General features: G+C 40.1%; 1 protein-coding gene across 1 annotated transcript; it reads right to left on the bottom strand.

The window, feature by feature from the left end:
- Window positions 1-2,292: 2,292 nt before the first annotated feature.
- On the bottom strand, window positions 2,293-3,294 carry LOC144234994 (olfactory receptor 1J4-like). Its single transcript, XM_077768438.1, has one exon. The coding sequence runs from the start codon at window positions 3,292-3,294 to the stop codon at window positions 2,293-2,295; it is 1,002 nt and encodes a 333-aa protein (XP_077624564.1).
- Window positions 3,295-18,201: the final 14,907 nt, after the last annotated feature.

The raw sequence follows: 18,201 nt of genomic DNA, 5'->3' as shown, positions 1-18,201 counted from the left end.
CCCCTGCTCACGCTGTCTCTCTCTCTCTCCTAGAAATAAATAAAACATTTAAAAAAAATTAAAAAAAAAAAGAAATATAGCTAGGTTTATTTGTTTTGTCTTATTCTATTTTTGTATTCCCCCATCCTCTTCTATTTATTTTTCACTAGGTAAAAGATAACATAGTCAAAACCATACAAATAAATAGACTCATCTCCCCATCTTTTCTTCCCCATTCTTCCCTAACTTCTGTAGATAAGCAATCTCACTAATTTCTGATTTATTCTTCCTCTGTTTCTTTTTCCTCGAATGGGAAGATACATATATATTTTATTTCCCCTTCATTATTATACAAAAAGTAGTGAACTACAAAAAGGTGTTGAGTTATAGATGTTCAGAGTATGCTTTTATACATTGCTTTTTTTCCACTTAACAATATACCCTGGCAATCCCTCCACACTGGTTCACAGATATCTTTGTCCTTATTTTTTCATAGCTACAAAGTAGTCAATTGTGTTGATGTTCCACAGAGTTCCTTTTGGAGTACTAGAATGAGATGATGGTGATGAATGTGCTAAATGCCATTGAATTGTATACCTCAAGTGGTTAAAATTATAGTTTTATGTTATCTATATTACACTACATTAAAAAATCTTAAAGAGAAAGCAAGAAGTCATCTCTATATAAAGTACAGGAAAAAATTATATGATAATAATAAGTATAGTTAATAAGTTAATAGAGGGGGAATAGAATAACAAAATATGTATTTATTTGTTTTTTAATTTTAGTTCCAGTAGAATTAACATACATTGTTATATTACTTCCAAGTGTACAATATAGTGATTCAACAATTTTATGCATTACTCAGTGCTCATCATGATAAGTGTACTCTTAATCTCTTCACCTGTTTCACCCATCTCCCCAACCCCCTCCCATCTGGTAGCCATCAATTTGTTTTCTATAGCTAAGAGTCTGTTTTTTTGTTTGTCTCCTCTTTTTTGTTTACAAAATACATATTTAATTAATCAAAAGGGAGAAAGAGAAGAGAGAATAAATATGACACAGACGTCTCAAATAGAAAACATATACTACATCAACTGACGAATGGATCAAGAAGACGTGGTTTATGTATACCATGGAATACTACATGGCAATGAGAAAGAATGAAATCTGGCCATGTGTAGCAACATGGATGAAACTTGAGGGTGTTATGCTGAGCTAAATAAGTCAGGCAGAGAAGGACAGATACCATATGTTTGCACGTATAGGAGGATTAGGAGGAACTTAATGGAGGACCATGGGGGAGAAGGGGAAAAATAGTGGGGGAGAGGGAGGGAGGCAAACCATGAGAAACTCTTGAATGCTGAGAACAAACTGAGGGTAGATGGGGTGGGGGGAGTGGAAGGGGGTGATGGGCACGGAGGAGGGCACTTGTGGGGATGAGCACTGGGTGTTATATGGAAACCAACTTGAAAATAAACTATAAAAAAAGAAAAGAAAACATATTAATATGAAAACTATAAATCCAAATATATAATAATTATATTAGATATTACTAGATCAAATTCTCCAATACAATGATTATTATCTATATAAAAAAAAAAACAAAACCTAACTTCACAGTATTAACCAGTACACCTCACAGACATAAGGGCATAGAACAGTTTAAAGTAAAGTTATGGAAAAGAAATACAATGTAAACAGTAACCAAAAGAAAACTGGTATATCTATACTAATATCAGAAGAAGTAGATGAGATATTAAGGCAAGAGCTACTGCCAAAGATAAAGATAAATATCTCCTACTTATAAATGCAGTGGTATGCTGTTAAAGGAATAAAAATGGCTCTCTGAGAAATCTTGCTTTGTTGCATTTGCCAATTTCTATTGTGTAACTATTTATACTATTGCTGATTTCAGACTACCAACATGATGTCATTGAATGTGGAGTCAGAAAGAGATGTTCACATTCAGCTTAAAGCCAATGCAAGCCAGCTTCAGCACACCACAAATAAAAGAGTCAGTACACAAGAGCATATCATGATGCTATATCTGCATGTCCTCAATAACATAGTATATAAAATATACAAGCAATGACTGGGCATATCTAAAATGGGAAACAAATCCACAATTATAATTGTGCAATATGTTTTGCATAAGATTTTTCACAATAAGAGATGATGAACAAGCAGGAAAAAAATTAAGCATAAAGAATATTTAACAATTCAAGTAACTAACTTGACCTAGTTGACAATTGATGACACCATACATGACAGCATAATGTCTATCCTTTTTAAGTTACACAGAGTTGCCAATCATATAATAGTTTTAGTAGACATATTGCACTGTGAATGACTGCAATAATAGGATTTAGTGATGGTCACATAAAAGTTAGCCCTATAGACAAATATTTGCAGGGCCTGTTTTACATCTTTGTTCCTCAGGCTATAGATTAAGGGGTTCAGCATAGGGGTAACTACTGCATACATGACTGAAGCAATTATGTCTTTGTCACTAAAGTTCCACGATGAGGAGAAAAAGTAAATACCTGCAAGTGTCCCATAGTATAAAGACACCACAAAAAGATGGGAGCCACAGGTAGAAAAGGCTTTAAAGAGTCCTTTAGTGGAGGGTACCTTTAGGAGAGTTGTCCCTATACGAATATACGAGCCCAAGATACTACTCAAAGGCAGGGTGAAAAGAATTCCTCCTTCAGTAAAGATGACCAGCTTATTGAGAGAGACATCTGAGCAACTCATCTTTAGGAGCACAGTGAGGTCACAAAAGAAGTGAGGGATGGTATTATCATCACAGAAGGGCAGTTGGACCAAGAGGAGGGTGTGCAACAGGGCATGAATACAACAGAAGAACCAGGATCCAGCCACTAATGAGATACACAGCTCCTGCCTCATGACAGTGGAGTAGTGGAGTGGTTGACAGATGGCCACATACCTGTCATAGGCCATCACTGCAAGAAGGAAATTGTCAAGACAACCAAAAATTATGAAAAAATACACCTGTGAAATGCACCCCACATAGGGAATGGATTGTTGCTGAGTCTGCATATTCATGAGCATCTTTGGAACTGTGACAGATGAAAGGGAAATGTCAGAGAAGGCCAAGTGGCTGAGGAAGAAGTACATGGGGGTGTGGAGGCGAGAGTCCAGCCTGATGAGCAGGATGATGAGCAGGTTCCCCAGCACCGTGGTCAGGTACATGCCCAGGAACAGGGCGAAGAACACGCCCTGCTGCTCTGGCCGGATGGGGAGCCCCAGGAGGAGGAACTCGGACACGCTGCTCTGGTTCTCCCTCCTCATGTTGTTTTATCTCTGTTGGCAGTTGGGACAAGTGGAGAAAGTCAGTGAACATGTCATAACATTATAGTAAGGTTCTTTCTTTGCAAATTCTTTATTTTAGCTACCTTTCTGTTTATTTCTCACAACTGTTGGTACATGGATGTGCCCCATTCTGGCTCCAATGGTACATGAAACCCTCACATTAACCAGGTTTCTTTCCCCCCCAAAAAACAAACAGCATTTATTCTTTATTCAACAAAAATTGATTGAACAGCTTAGTCCCATATTGATAATAGTAGTGAAGAAATGGGAAGTCTTTATGTTCAAGGAGTTGACATCTTAACATCAAGGCAAGTTCAAATCTCACTAACTCACTAGGATCAAAATGTGAAATGAGTACCAGGAAAGAAATATCAGTCATTTCCTCTTAAAAATGGTGTGAATCTTCCTAAATTGGAGCAGAATTATTAAAGCTGTGTCACAGGCTTTCAGTGTAATTGGCTGAGTCCTGTTTTAGGTCATTTAAAATTCTCTGTTACCAAAAGTTTCCAATCCAAGTTTCCAAACCAACATTAAGAATAGCACCAGGTTGGGGCGCCTGGGTGGCTTAGTCAGTTAAGCGTCCGACTTTCGCTTAGGTCATGATGTCGCGGTTCGTGGGTTCGAGCCCCGCATCGGGCTCTGTGCTGACTGCCAGCTCAGAGCCTGGAGCCTGTTTCAGTCTGTGACTCCCTCTCTCTCTGGCCCTCCACTGCTCACGCTGTCTCTCTCTCTCTCCTAGAAATAAATTTTTAAAAAAACATTAAAAAAAAAAAAAAAAAAGAATAGCACCAGGCACTATTTCATATGTTTTACATGTCCTTTCAAACCAGATCCTCACCATAGTCCTAACAAATGGGTACTATTATAGTCATGTTAACTATGAGACAACAAAAATGTTGTCACTTTAGTTCAGTGAATAGTCCAGAGAAGCTATTTTGTCAGCTACCTTTTTCCAAAATGTCCTTAACTCCGTCTAAGAAAAATTTACCACTCACATTTATACAACATATAATTTACAAAGGATTTTCACATGCTTTAACTTCTTTGAAAACAGTAAGTGCATATTTAGGGACTGTTCAGTGCACAAGGCAAACTTCATGTCCTCATTTTATAGATGGGAAAACTGAAGCTAAAATGATAATTGACTTACCCACCATGATTTGGCTCTTTGATAATGGATTCCAGATTTAATATCTATTTAGAAGTTAGACTAGAGGTTAGGATAACCACATACCCCTGAAGAGGGCATCAAGACTGACATTCTCACTCAAGAGTAGGAGGAGGACAATGAGTCATCCTCAAGGACCACAAGCTTGCTCAGGGGAATCGGTTATCTCTGTTCATGGCTACCAAGGAGGACAGTGACTTGACCCTTATGCAGAGTCCCGGCTGCTCACTGATGGAGGCTGTGTCAGTCCTTACTTAGAAACCAGAAGAAAACAAGAGGTCTGGAACGACCAGGAACTATGAGAGTCAGGACCTTGAGAAGGAGGCAGCTGAGCCATTAGCTGTGGGAGGGAGGTCAGACCTCATACCTGGAGTATGAGAGGGAGCCTTAAGATGAGCCTGTCCTCTCAGAATTCTACCCGTCCTGTTCCAGAAAATGGTGAAACAGAAACCTCCATGACACAAACATTGGGTTTGGGGAAAAATAATAAAAATACCTCCTTTTTACTGAGCACCAATTATGCCAGGTATGGGACTGAATAATTTGTGTGCATTGCCTCATTTAATCCTCAAAAATAACATTGTGAAGTAGAAATAGTTACCTCTCCTTTGCCAGTGAAAAATCGGAGCCTCAGAGAGATGAGGTCACTTCCTAAGATCACAGAATATATGAAGGCCAGACTGAGGATTGGGGCCCAGTCTGCCATACTGCAGACACTGAGCTTGTACCCATTAGTATATGACACCTGCCCAGGAATGGAAATGCATGTGAACTTGCCCGCTTATTGCAGTAATATATATATGGCTACTGTTGAAATATGGTTAAGGAAATATTTGAGTTCATAGGAAGGAACCAGAGCCCATAAAACATGTACATGAAAAACAACAACAACACACTCTAGCATTTGGAATCACATACATATATAACTTATAAACAAAATGCAATGTCACACATACACACACCACTGAGCTGAAATTTCAAGACATCTTACCTATTGCTGGTCATGAGTAAATTCAGGAAACTTCTCCTCCAGATTGGGGAGCACATCTGCCTCTTTCCAGACTATGCAATGTCATTTAATTAGCTATTATATCCAAAGATGTAAGAGGGAGTTATAGAAAGACAGTGGGGCAAATACTTGAGTTCAAAGGGACTGATTAGGAGACAACAGATCACATATACAAATGCCCTACACTTTTTTAATTGGGCAGCTCTTATTAGACTTCTGTGTTCTTGGTCTAAGAGAGGAAAAAAATAAGACTGAGAGTCAATTATGCATGCACACCCACAAACACAAACACGTACACAGAAAACTCAAGAAGAAAACATACATATGTCTGTATTATACAAGCAAGGAAACACACCAGACAGACCCACGTGGAATGCATATGCAAACCTCTAGACACAAGGATACATCTTGCCTGCTTAGGATTCCCAGCTCACTCTGACCTGTGCCTCTCCTTGGCAAGCTCAGGTACCTTCTAATACAATTTCCTGAGTCCTCAGCTTCTCTTGAAGATACCAGGAACAAAAAGTAAGAAGAAAGCCTCTGTGAGTCCATGACTTCATTAGCTCTCTGTCTGTCCTTGAGCTCCAGAGCAACAGGCAGGAGATACCATTTTGCAAACCTTGGAGAACACTCACGAAAATTCTCTAAGCTCCTGGTTAAGTAAGGAATCAAAGCAGACTATTGGCCTCCAATTCCTAAAAGACCTTGGGGAGGAGCCTGTGCAGGTGCTACAGGGATTGAGCTGCTAGAGCCACCTGAGAAACTGACCCAGATCTCAAGGATACTCTGGGCTCCTCTCGGCCTGTTCATAGTTCCAGGGGGAAAGTAGGAATGGCTTAGTTAGCTTCCATCACCAGTATTGCCAGTGCACTGGGTCAGCCTCTCCCGACACCACATTATGGTCCAGGAAGAGTAAGTCCGGTTTCTGCAAACTCCCACACCGTTTACACTTGCTACCATGAGCACAAAAATCTAGCTTTAACTTCACATCCTGCAGGTCCCCTCCTCCCTTGGGAGAGACTTCAGGGCATAGACGTGTACCTTTTCTAAGGGAGTGTAGAGTCCTTGAGCTCAGTACTCAGAAGAACTGGGTCTGGGCTATGCCACTCATTAAATGTTGGCCCTGATCACATAAAACATCTCCTCAGTCCTGTTACATCAGTTGTAAAGAGTGGATAAAAATTACATTTTCCTCAGAAGTTATTATTGAAATTAAATGAGATGAATTCATGCTAAAGCACATAATAAATACACAACAGATATCATCTCTTGTTATCATTATCTTTGTATCTTCCAAAAAAGATAATGATATCTAGAATCACTGACATTGCCATAGGATTGATATTGAATAAATGAGTGAATTAATGGATTAATTAATTAATTCAATCTTATAGTAACAACATATTCCCACCTTAAGAGATTAAATGAATTAAAACACAGAATGAACTTAGAACATTGGCATTTTGTAAATCCTCAATAAACTTTGGTTATCTTATTGTTATAGTTTACAGATTCATTGTGTTCAGCTACTCACACATTGGTTTCATTACCATTTTAGTTACTGATAACTCCATGTTCAAACCAAAATATAGGAATCCTTGACTCCTACCTTTCTCTCAGGCTCTTCTCAATTTATCAGCAACTCTTGTTGCTTCCAACTTATAACTAAATATAGTATTCACCAAAATTGTACTACTTCCTCTATTACCACCCCAGCCTATCATTTCTTAACCACATTGTTGAAGTAGTTCCTAGGTGATCCCCTGCTTTCACATAGTCCCCTTCTCCTTCAGTCTATTCTCAATACAGCAGTCACAATGATGTTTTTTAAAGCTGAATCTTGTTACCCTTCTGCTGAAAAGCTTCCAAGGACTACGCAAATAATTCATAATAAAAATCAAAAATCAAATCACAATGCCTAAAGAACATAGCCCCTGTTAGCTTTAAATTTTTCCTGCAAATATCCGTGTGACTGTGTTCCTGATGCCTTCAATTCTTTGTTCAAATACACCTTCTTGGTTAGACCAGTCCTCATCACACCACTTAAAATTGCAGTCTGTCCCCTGCATTCATGATTTCTTAACAATGCTATATTTTATAGCACTTGAAAATCATGAAGCTTACTTACATATTGTGTTTATTTTCATTGTCTCCCCCACTAGAATGTAAGCTCTACAAAAGAAAAATATTTGTTTGATTTCTTCACGTCTAGACATTTACATAAGTATAATAGACCCCTAAAAATACCTCTCAAGAAAAATAAATTATCCAGCCACTGCAACCCACTGACCTTAGAATGAGCAGTGACATCAGCCAAATAGAGTCCCCAGTAGCAAGACTCACCTGCTCAAGGATGCTACCAACTGACCCATCCATAAATCCAAGCAAAACTGACTGGTGAAGCTCTGTCCCTGCTGAAGCAAATCTTTGAAGTGTAGAAAAAGAGACTGCTTACTAAAATATACAGATACAAATGCAAGGAAAAGAATCATGAAGAATCAGGTAAACATGACACCACAAAAGGAAACTAACAAAGCTCCAATAATTGACCCAAAATAAATTATGTCTACAAACTGCCTGACAAAGAATTTGGAATAATAGTCTTAAAGTTCAATGAACTGCAAGAACACAGGCAGACAACTAAATAAACTGGGAAAACAATATATGAGGGAAGCTAATTCATCAATACATTAAAAGAACCATACGCTATGATCAAGTGTTTATCCTTGGAATGCAAGAGTAGTCCCACATATGCAAATCCACAAATGTAATACACCACATTCACAGAATAAAAGATAAAAATCATGATTCTCTCAATAGATGCAGGAAAATCATTTGACAAAATACAACACTGTTTCATGATAAAAACCTCAATAAATTGTGATTGGAAGAAACATACCTCCAGAAAAAGGGGAGGAGTTAAGAGGGAGGAGGAGTAGGGACACCCTAAGCTTATCTCCTCCCTTGAACACAAGGGAGTTATCAAGTCATTCTGAACACTGACGAAATCAAGCTGTGGTCTGAGAGGACAAAAACTGCAAGACTATAAGAGAAAAGCATTTGGAAGGTAGGAGGAGTGGAGAGCTTACTGGGGGAGATATTGCACTGAGTCCAGCCGCGGAGATGGAGCGTATTGACAGAGGCTACCACAAAGCAGTATAAGCAGCGGAGGGCAAAATCTGAATTTTTAGCAGTCCTCTACCTTGGGGAAAGCACCAGCCTTAAAGGGGCTGAAGAGGTAAAGCGAGGTAGAGTCCCACAAGTGACAGCATGATCTGAGGATCCTTGGGTCACAAGAAAGACGATTTCCACCAACATGCTATGCTGTTTCTAGGCCTAAGAGAGGGGACTCATTCTGGCTGAGGGCAGCAAGCAAGGGTACTGGCTTTCGGCTCTATTTTGACATAAGCTCTGAACAGCAGTGCAGTTGTGCCACTGCCATTTTTCACAGGGGCTAGCAAAAGCTCGGTGACACCCTCCACAGGAATCCCTAAAATTGGAATTTTGTGACTCAGTCATGTGCCTGAGATTAAAAGCTTGGACACAGGCAGGGTGAATGTGGGGTTCTGACAGAAACCGGGGATACAAGAGGGATGATTAATTGCTCTTCTGTGAGGTTTGCCTGGACAGTGGAGGGCTCGAACTTTCAACTTCAGGGCTATAGGGCACCTTGGGGCTATATTCATTCTTCCCCTCAGGGGCGCCTGGGTGGCTTAGTCTGTTGAGCGTCCGACTTTCGCTTAGGTCATGATCTCGTGGTTGTGGGTTGGAGCCCCGCGTCGGGCTCTGTGCTGACTGCCAGCTCAGAGCCTGGAGCCTGTTTCAGTCTGTGACTCCCTCTCTCTCCGACCTTCCCCTCCTCACGCTGTCTCTCTCTCTCTCTCCTGGAAATAAATAAAACCAAAAAATATATATATTCATTCTGCCCCTCAGAGCTCAAAACCTTCAGGGAGCAAAACAGAGACACCTAGTGGAGGCCAGACCCACTTGCACCAAGCCCCGCCCCCCTGCATTCTGGAGGCTATTTCCACTGAAANGAGGGCAAAATCTGAATTTTTAGCAGTCCTCTACCTTGGGGAAAGCACCAGCCTTAAAGGGGCTGAAGAGGTAAAGCGAGGTAGAGTCCCACAAGTGACAGCATGATCTGAGGATCCTTGGGTCACAAGAAAGACGATTTCCACCAACATGCTATGCTGTTTCTAGGCCTAAGAGAGGGGACTCATTCTGGCTGAGGGCAGCAAGCAAGGGTACTGGCTTTCGGCTCTATTTTGACATAAGCTCTGAACAGCAGTGCAGTTGTGCCACTGCCATTTTTCACAGGGGCTAGCAAAAGCTCGGTGACACCCTCCACAGGAATCCCTAAAATTGGAATTTTGTGACTCAGTCATGTGCCTGAGATTAAAAGCTTGGACACAGGCAGGGTGAATGTGGGGTTCTGACAGAAACCGGGGATACAAGAGGGATGATTAATTGCTCTTCTGTGAGGTTTGCCTGGACAGTGGAGGGCTCGAACTTTCAACTTCAGGGCTATAGGGCACCTTGGGGCTATATTCATTCTTCCCCTCAGGGGCGCCTGGGTGGCTTAGTCTGTTGAGCGTCCGACTTTCGCTTAGGTCATGATCTCGTGGTTGTGGGTTGGAGCCCCGCGTCGGGCTCTGTGCTGACTGCCAGCTCAGAGCCTGGAGCCTGTTTCAGTCTGTGACTCCCTCTCTCTCCGACCTTCCCCTCCTCACGCTGTCTCTCTCTCTCTCTCCTGGAAATAAATAAAACCAAAAAATATATATATTCATTCTGCCCCTCAGAGCTCAAAACCTTCAGGGAGCAAAACAGAGACACCTAGTGGAGGCCAGACCCACTTGCACCAAGCCCCGCCCCCCTGCATTCTGGAGGCTATTTCCACTGAAACTAGTCCACCTGAGAATCAGCACAGCAGGCCCCTCCCTCAGAAGACCAGCACGAACAACTGGCTTGCACCGAATCTAATGGTTGTAGACTTCAGCTCTATGGGAAATAGGATCTAACTTTCGTTTTACCTTTTGTGTGTGTGTGTGTGCAGAAAGGTGATTTTATTAAAGCACAGGGACAAGACCCATGCTCAGAAAGAACAGCACTGGGGTTGTGAGGAGTGACTGATTATATACTATGGAGTTGGGGGAGTTAAAGGAAAAAGAGAAGCCTCCAAAAGCACTTTCATGTACTTTTGTTCTTTATTTTTTAAATTATTTGTTTATTTTCTTACTTTCTTCATTTCTTTTTTTACTTTTTACTATTACTGTATTCTATTTAAAAATGTTTTATGTATACATTTTATATACACATTCTTTTATTCTTTTATTTTTTATTTTATTTTAAATTAAAATTAAATTTATTGTATAAATTATTCCATTTATATTTTTACAAATTATATTTTATATTATATAAAACAATAAAATAAAATATTTTATTTTATACATTATAATATATTTATATTTTTACAAATTACATTTATATATTATAAAATATATTGTAATGTATTATAAAATATATTTATTTTATTTATTTTATTTTATTATTTTATGATCTAGATTCTTTCAGCAAGCCAACCAAAACACAGCCAATATCTACTTTTTTGTTATTTGGGTTTTGTTTGCTTCTTTGTTTTGGGTTTTTTTTTCCTTTTCTTTTCCTTTTCTTTTCTTTCTTTATTCTTGCTTTTCTGGACAAAATGATGAGACAGAGAAAATCACCTCCAAAGGAAGAACAGGCAGTAGGACTCATGGCCATGAATTTAATCAACAGAGATATATATATAAGATGTCTGAACTAGAATTTAAAGCTGTGATTATAAGAATATGAGCTGAGGTTGACAACAGCATACAAGACTCCAGAGAATTCCTTTCTGCAGAGATAAAAGAACTAAAATCTAGTCAGGCTGAAATTAAAAGTGCTATAACTGAGATGCAGTCTTGAATGGATGCCATGATGACAAGGATGGATAAAACAAAACAGTGAAACAATGATAAAGAAGATACAATATGGAAAATAATGAAGCTGAAAAGAAGGAGGAAACAAAGGCAAAAGATCACAATATAGGACTTGGAGATCTCAGCAACTTATTAAAGGGGGCTAACTTATATCATAGGAGTCCCAGAAGATGAACAGAGAGGAAAAAAAAGGGCAGAAGGTTTGTGTGAGCAAATTTTAGCTGAAAACTTCCCTAATCTGGGGAGGACACAGACATCGAAATCCAATAAGCACAGAAAACTCCCATTAAATTCAACAAAAGCTGACCATAACCAAGGCATATTATAATCAAATTCACAAACTATACAGACAAGGAAAGAATCATGAAAGCATCAAAGGAAAAAAAAATCCTTAACCTACAAAGGAATATCGGGTTCAGAACAGATCTGTTCCCAAGAAGAAATTTGGCAAGCCAGAAAGGAATGAAAGGATATATTCAACATGCCAATTCAGAAAAATAGCAGCCAAGAATTCTGTATCCAGCGAGACTATCATTCATACTAGAAGGATGGATAAAGAGTTTCCCAGACAAACAAAAACTAAAGGAATTCATGACCACTATATTCAGTCATGCAAGAAACTTTAAGGGTGACTCTTTGGAGAAAAACAAAACAAAACAAAACAAAACAAGACCAAAAGCAGCAAAGAGTAGAAAGGACCAGAGAACATCACCAGAAACAGCAACTCCACTGGCCACATGATGGCACAAAATTCATTTCTTTCAATAATCACTCCGAATGTAAATGGATTAATGCTCCAATCCAAAGACACAGGGTAGCAGAATGAATTTTTAAAAAATGAAAAACAAGATCTATCTATATGCAGCCTGCAAGAGACTCATTTCAGACGTACAGATGTAGGCTGCAGGACTGATTCAATATTCATAAATCCATGCATGTGATACACTACATTAATAAAAGAAAGAATAAGAACCATATGATCCTAACAATAATGCAGAAAAAGAGGGGCGCCTGGATGGCTTAGTCGGTTAAGCATCCGACTTTCGCTCAGGTCATGATCTCGCGGTTCATGGGTTCGAGCCCCGCGTCAGGCTCTGTGCTAACTGCCAGCTCAGAGCCTGGAGCCTGTTTCAGTCTGTGACTCCCTCTCTCTCTGACCCTCCCCTGCTCACGCTGTCTCTCTCTCTCTCTCCTAGAAATAAATAAAAAACATTAAAAAAAAAATAATGCAGAAAAAGTATTTGACAAAATACAGCATCTTTCTTGATAAAAACCCTTAAGAAAGTAGGGATAGAAGGAACATGCCTTAACATCATAAAAGTCACTTAAGAGAGGTCCGCCACTAATACCATCCTCAATGGGAGAAAATTGAGAGCTTTCCCTCTAAGGTCAGGAACATGACAGGGATCTCCACTCTCACCACTGTTGTTCAACATAGTGTTGGAAGTCCAAGCCTCAATGATCTGACAACAAAAAGAAATAAAAGGCATTCAAATTGGCAAGGAAGAAGTCAAACTTTCACACTTTGTAGATGACATGAAATTCTATGTGAAAAATCCAGAAGACCAGTTTGTGGTGGACCAAAAAACTGCTAGAACTGATATATGAATTCAGCAAAGTCACAGGCTATAAAATCAATGTACAGAAATTGTTTGCATTTCTATACACCAAAATAGAGCAACAGAAAGTGAAACCAAGGAATTGATTCAATTTGCACCAAGAACCATAAAATACCTAGGAATAAATCTACCAAATAGGTAAAAGAACTGTATGCTGAAAACTATAGAAAGCTTATGAAAGAAATTGAAGAGGACACAAAGAAATGGAAAAACATTCCATGCTTATGGATTGGAAGAACAAAAATTGTCAAAATGTTAATACTACCCAATCTACACATTCAGTGCAATCCCAATCAAAATTGCACTGGCATTCTTCTCAAAGCTAGAACAAACAATCCTAAAATTTTATGGAAACACAAAAGACTCTTAGTAGCCAAAGTAATGTTGAAAAAGAAAACCAAAGCTGGAGGCATCACAATTTCAGACTTTAGCCTCTACTACAAAGCTGTAACCATCAAGACAGTATGGTATTGGCACAAAAACAGACACATAGACCAATAGAACAGAATACAGAACCCAGAATTGGATCCACAAATGTATGGCCAACTAACCTTTGACAAAGCAAGAAAGAGAATCCAGTGGAAAAAAGACAGTCTCTTCAGCAAATGGTGCAGAGAGAACTGGACAGCAACATGCAGAAGAATGAAACTGGACCATTTTCTTACACCAGATGCAAAAATAAACTCAAAATGGATGAAAGACCTAAGTGTGAGACAGGAAACCATCAAAATCCTAGAGGAAAACACAGGCAACAACCTATTTGAACTCAGCTGCAGGAACTTCTTATTTGGCATGTCTCTTGGAATGTAAACTGGTAGAGCCACTCTAGAAAACAGTGTGGAGGTTCCTCAAAAAATTAACAATAGAACTCCCCTATGATCCAGCAATAGCACTGCTAGGAATTTACCCAAGGGATACAGGAATGCGGATGCATATAGGGGCACATGTACCCCAATGTTCATAGCTGCACTCTCAATAATAGCCAAATCATGGAAAGAGCCTAAATATCCTTCAACTGATGAATGGATCAAGAAGATGTGGTTTATCTATAGCAAAATGGAATACTACATGGCAATGAGAAAGAATTAAATCTGGCCATTTGTAGCAATGTGGATGGAACACATTATGCTAAGTGAAATAAGTCAGGCAGAGGACAGATACCATATGTTTTCACTCATATGTGGAACAGGAGAAGGTTAACAGAGGACCATGGGGGAGGGAAGGGGAAAAAATAGTTAAGGAGAGGGAGGGAGTCAAACCGTAAGAGACTATTAAATACTAAGAACAAACTGCGGGTGATGAGGGGGAGAACAGAAAAGGGGTGATGGACATGGAGGAGGGTACATATTGGGATGAGCACTGGGTGTTATGTGGAAACAAACTTGACAATAAACTATAAAAGAAAAAAAAAAAAGAAAAGAAAGACAACCACATGAATAGGCAGGACTCTAACCCAAGGCTTTCTGTCTCTGCATTATTTACTCTTAATATGTAGATTAAAATTTTCATATTAAACTAAAGGCTAAAAAAAAAACATATGTATTGTGTGAGACAGTAGTTTATTCTGAGGGCTACAGCAAAATGCGTTTCATTCCCTACACTTTGTTATGGATTATGTTCACCATGATACACAATATTCTCTATATAAAACCCAAAAGGAAATTTTCTTTCTGATTTCAGTGCCAATAATAGTTGTTATTCTTATTTTTCAGATGAAGAAACTCAGGCTTATGAGCAACTAGCTTAGTGAGAAGGCCAACATTCTATTAAATATCTTCTTTCCTCAACACTAATCCTCTAACAACTGCTCTGATTCTAAACTCTGAAAACACATACATTATTTTTTCAAAGCCCCTTTGCTAAATATGACAACAACCATTGCATACCCTGTACTTTAAACATACATAAACCAACATTAACCTAATCCCACATAAGAAAAAAAAATCTGATCCACATGCTTCCAAGATACTGTGTCGGAGGCCGCGCCGGCTCCGACAGGTCCAGGGGTCCCTGAAGGATGGACGGTGTCGGCGAAAGAGAGTGAGAGAGCCCCGAGATCCTTTCTGATCACCAGGCAGGCATCTCTGTCCTGTCAGTTTTGGTGTCTTTATTTATAGGTCAAAAGTTAACATGGCATCAGGAAATGGAATTTTTACAATGGATAGCTCTTTGTGATAAGGAGTTTTTGGAAAATGTACAGAAACAGGTTTTACAGAAGTCTTCTTGCAGAACTGCCCCAATTATAGTGAGGTTGAGTAACTAAGAAAATAACAAGGTGTTCACATTTTAATAACACTAAGATAAGTCATAGGTTTGTAGATACTCTTATCCATCCTCATCACAGCTGCCAGGGTAAGGGAAGGTGTTTGTGGAAAGTAGGCCTTAGGGAAGGGGCTGCTATATACCATCAGTTAGTAAAGGTGTATGTACTAACTTATCTTCTGCTCTATCTGTTCCTTCTCTCTAAGTTAGGCTCTTTGTCTCCGGGCAAGACTTGGTTTTCCAGTTATATGCTTTATGGCACCAGAGAGCCAACCATACCTTTAAAGAGTTTAGCTTATTTCCCATACATAGAATAGCCTCTTTGAGTGCATTTACCTTTGTGTCTACTTTTATGATTTCTAGAATAGCGAGGGCATGAGAGACATTTTTGGTTAGTTGATTTACATGTTGAGCTGTATGAACATCTTGGACTAATGCAACGGTAGAAACAGAATTGTACATGTAAAGGTCAATCTTTTATGACTACGGGTCATTAGCCTGTTCATAGCTCAAGGGAAAAGATGGAGGGAAACAGGAGCTGCTGGAGACACGATGTCTGTTCCCATAATCAAAAGAAGTTCCCACAATAAGTTCCTTCACAAGGTGCAATCATCATACCAGGGCTGGAATAAGGGGACAAGTCACTCCCGATATTGATCAACAAGGTACCCTAGGGGTCAGTGCTCAAGCAGAAATAATTGAGTGGGGGTAGATATAGGTCATCATCTGATTGGCAAGAGACCGTGCAAACTTGCTTTAACCTCACCAGGAGTTTTCTCGACTAGTGGGCTCAGAATGGCTCCCAACAATACTGGAACACACATACACACCACTGATCTACCTCCACTGAATCCCCTGGAAACTGCAAACTCCTTGTTCTAGAATACACCTCGGTCCACACCTACATCCCCAAACAAAATATTCACCCACAAAAATATTTTCCCACCTCTGATAACCCAGAGTTGGGGAGACTAAAGCACATGCTTTAGATGTTGCAGTGAGGTTAATAAGCTCTGGGATGAGCCCCACATTGAAACAGGAAGACTAAGGGCTCCCATATCCCCTGGAGTCAGCCATGCTAGGTGTGATTTCCAGTAGGAATACTCTGCTTAGAACAATCACAGGACCAGCTCCCTTGAGAGGTCATCACACCACAACTCCTTCAGCCTAACAAGGGCCCCTGAGGCCAGCAGAGCAGAGCTCAGACTCAGGAGACCCTGCCTGGGCTTACGCCACAAGAGGGTCCTTGCCCCTTGAGTCAGGACATCTCTGCCTTCTGAGATAGGGAGTTGGGAAAGCAGCAACATGCTTGGGGCCAGACTTGAGGGGTTGGAGGCCAGTGAGGGGAAACGTACTATCCCTTCCAAGTAGCACACCAGCTCCCCTGCCTTTCCTGTTCCTCTCCTTGTTAATCAGCCCAGAGTGTCATGGGAGAAACATGAGGGGGCTGTGCTTGGCTGCGAAGCAGACTTGCAGCTGAGTAGCAGATGTGGTGCAGGCCAGCTTCTGGAGAAAGTGGGAAGGAAAGAACAGCATCTGGACCTGGAGGTGAGCTTCAGTAATCTGGCCACTCTCTTGGCTCCTCCAAATTCTGGCACTCTTTCCTCCCTGAGAATTTCAAATATTTTGTGGATTAAGCAGTCATAGGGTCCTACTAAAGCTTCCACCCAACTTTTAGTTTTCAGTCCATCCAGTTTGACCTCTAGACCACCTACACTGTGTGCTTTGCTAGAAGGAAAACACTGTCAGGAGGAGGGAGGGGGAGGAAGGGAGGGAGAGAGGGAAAAGAAAAGAAAACTATAATATTCCCAGCCTCAGCCTGTAATTTGAAGAAAGGAAGGAAGGAATGGAGGGAGGGAGGGAGGAGGAAGGGAAGGAAGGAGGGGAGGGTGGAAGGAGGAAAGAGAAAGAAAACTATTATATTCCCAGCCTCAGCCAGTACTTTGTGTTTTGAGCGCTTCTTGATTCTCAGATTCAAAACCTTCCGTCTTTCTAGTTATCAGTGTAGGTGATCCTCACATCTATGATCACCTAGCCTCATTAATTAAACCAAACCTCCACAATTTCTTATTTCCACAGGGAAGCCTTTCACAAATGGCTCATTTTTTAATGTTGACCCATGTTTGACAAACTGTTTTGCAGACATGGTATCTCATTTGCTACTGATAAAACATCTGGAATCAGCTTGTGAGCAGGTGACAGAAGACAAAGCAAACCCCCATCTTTTGTCTTAAGTCCAGGACACTGTCCAGCACCAACAACTCCCCATGTCAGACATCCCCCAGCCATGTGTGGCCATTTTTTTCCACCAGTTAATCATGGATGTTAAAAATTTCAAATCCACCATCTGTGTAACACTGAAAGACAGTTCATCTCTTTAGCCACTACAAGAATAGGTTCTGAACATAGGAGAAGGAAGCTTATCAGTTAAGAGAGAAGGAAAGGGAAATCATTTAGGAAATGACACAGTGAGGAAAACAGTGCTTATGCCTGATTGTGACAGACCATTTACACCAAAACGTGAGGAGGTGTAGTCTGAGGGTTAAGAGCATGAGCTTCTGAGTGATTCAGCTGGGGTTTCAAATCCTGATTGCTATTCACTTCCTTAGTGACCTTGAGCAAATCACTTCACACTAATCTGAAAACAACACATGCCTTGTGATCCCTCATCATGATTTGTGAGGTGCTTAGCACAAGCTTGACATGTAGTAAATTTTCACTGATATTTGTTATTTTGTTAACTTTAACTACTGGTTCCCTCAAATCATTCAATGCCTAAACAAATAATCCTTCCATAAGATCTGAGAAAATCATGAGATTAGTCTGACAACTTGGCAGTGAAGGATATGATACTTTAAGCTTGTG

Source organism: Crocuta crocuta, unplaced genomic scaffold, assembly GCF_008692635.1.
Source record: "Crocuta crocuta isolate KB4526 unplaced genomic scaffold, BGI_CrCroc_1.0 scaffold35, whole genome shotgun sequence".
Lineage (NCBI taxonomy): Eukaryota > Metazoa > Chordata > Mammalia > Carnivora > Hyaenidae > Crocuta > Crocuta crocuta.
Note: the sequence above shows the minus strand (reverse complement) of the source record. Positions and strands in the feature narration are given on the sequence as shown.

Coding starts and splice junctions, on each gene's coding strand:
- LOC144234994 (XM_077768438.1), bottom strand. CDS start 3,294: ATGAGGAGGGAGAACCAGAGCAGCGTGTCCGAGTTCCTCCTCCTGGGG.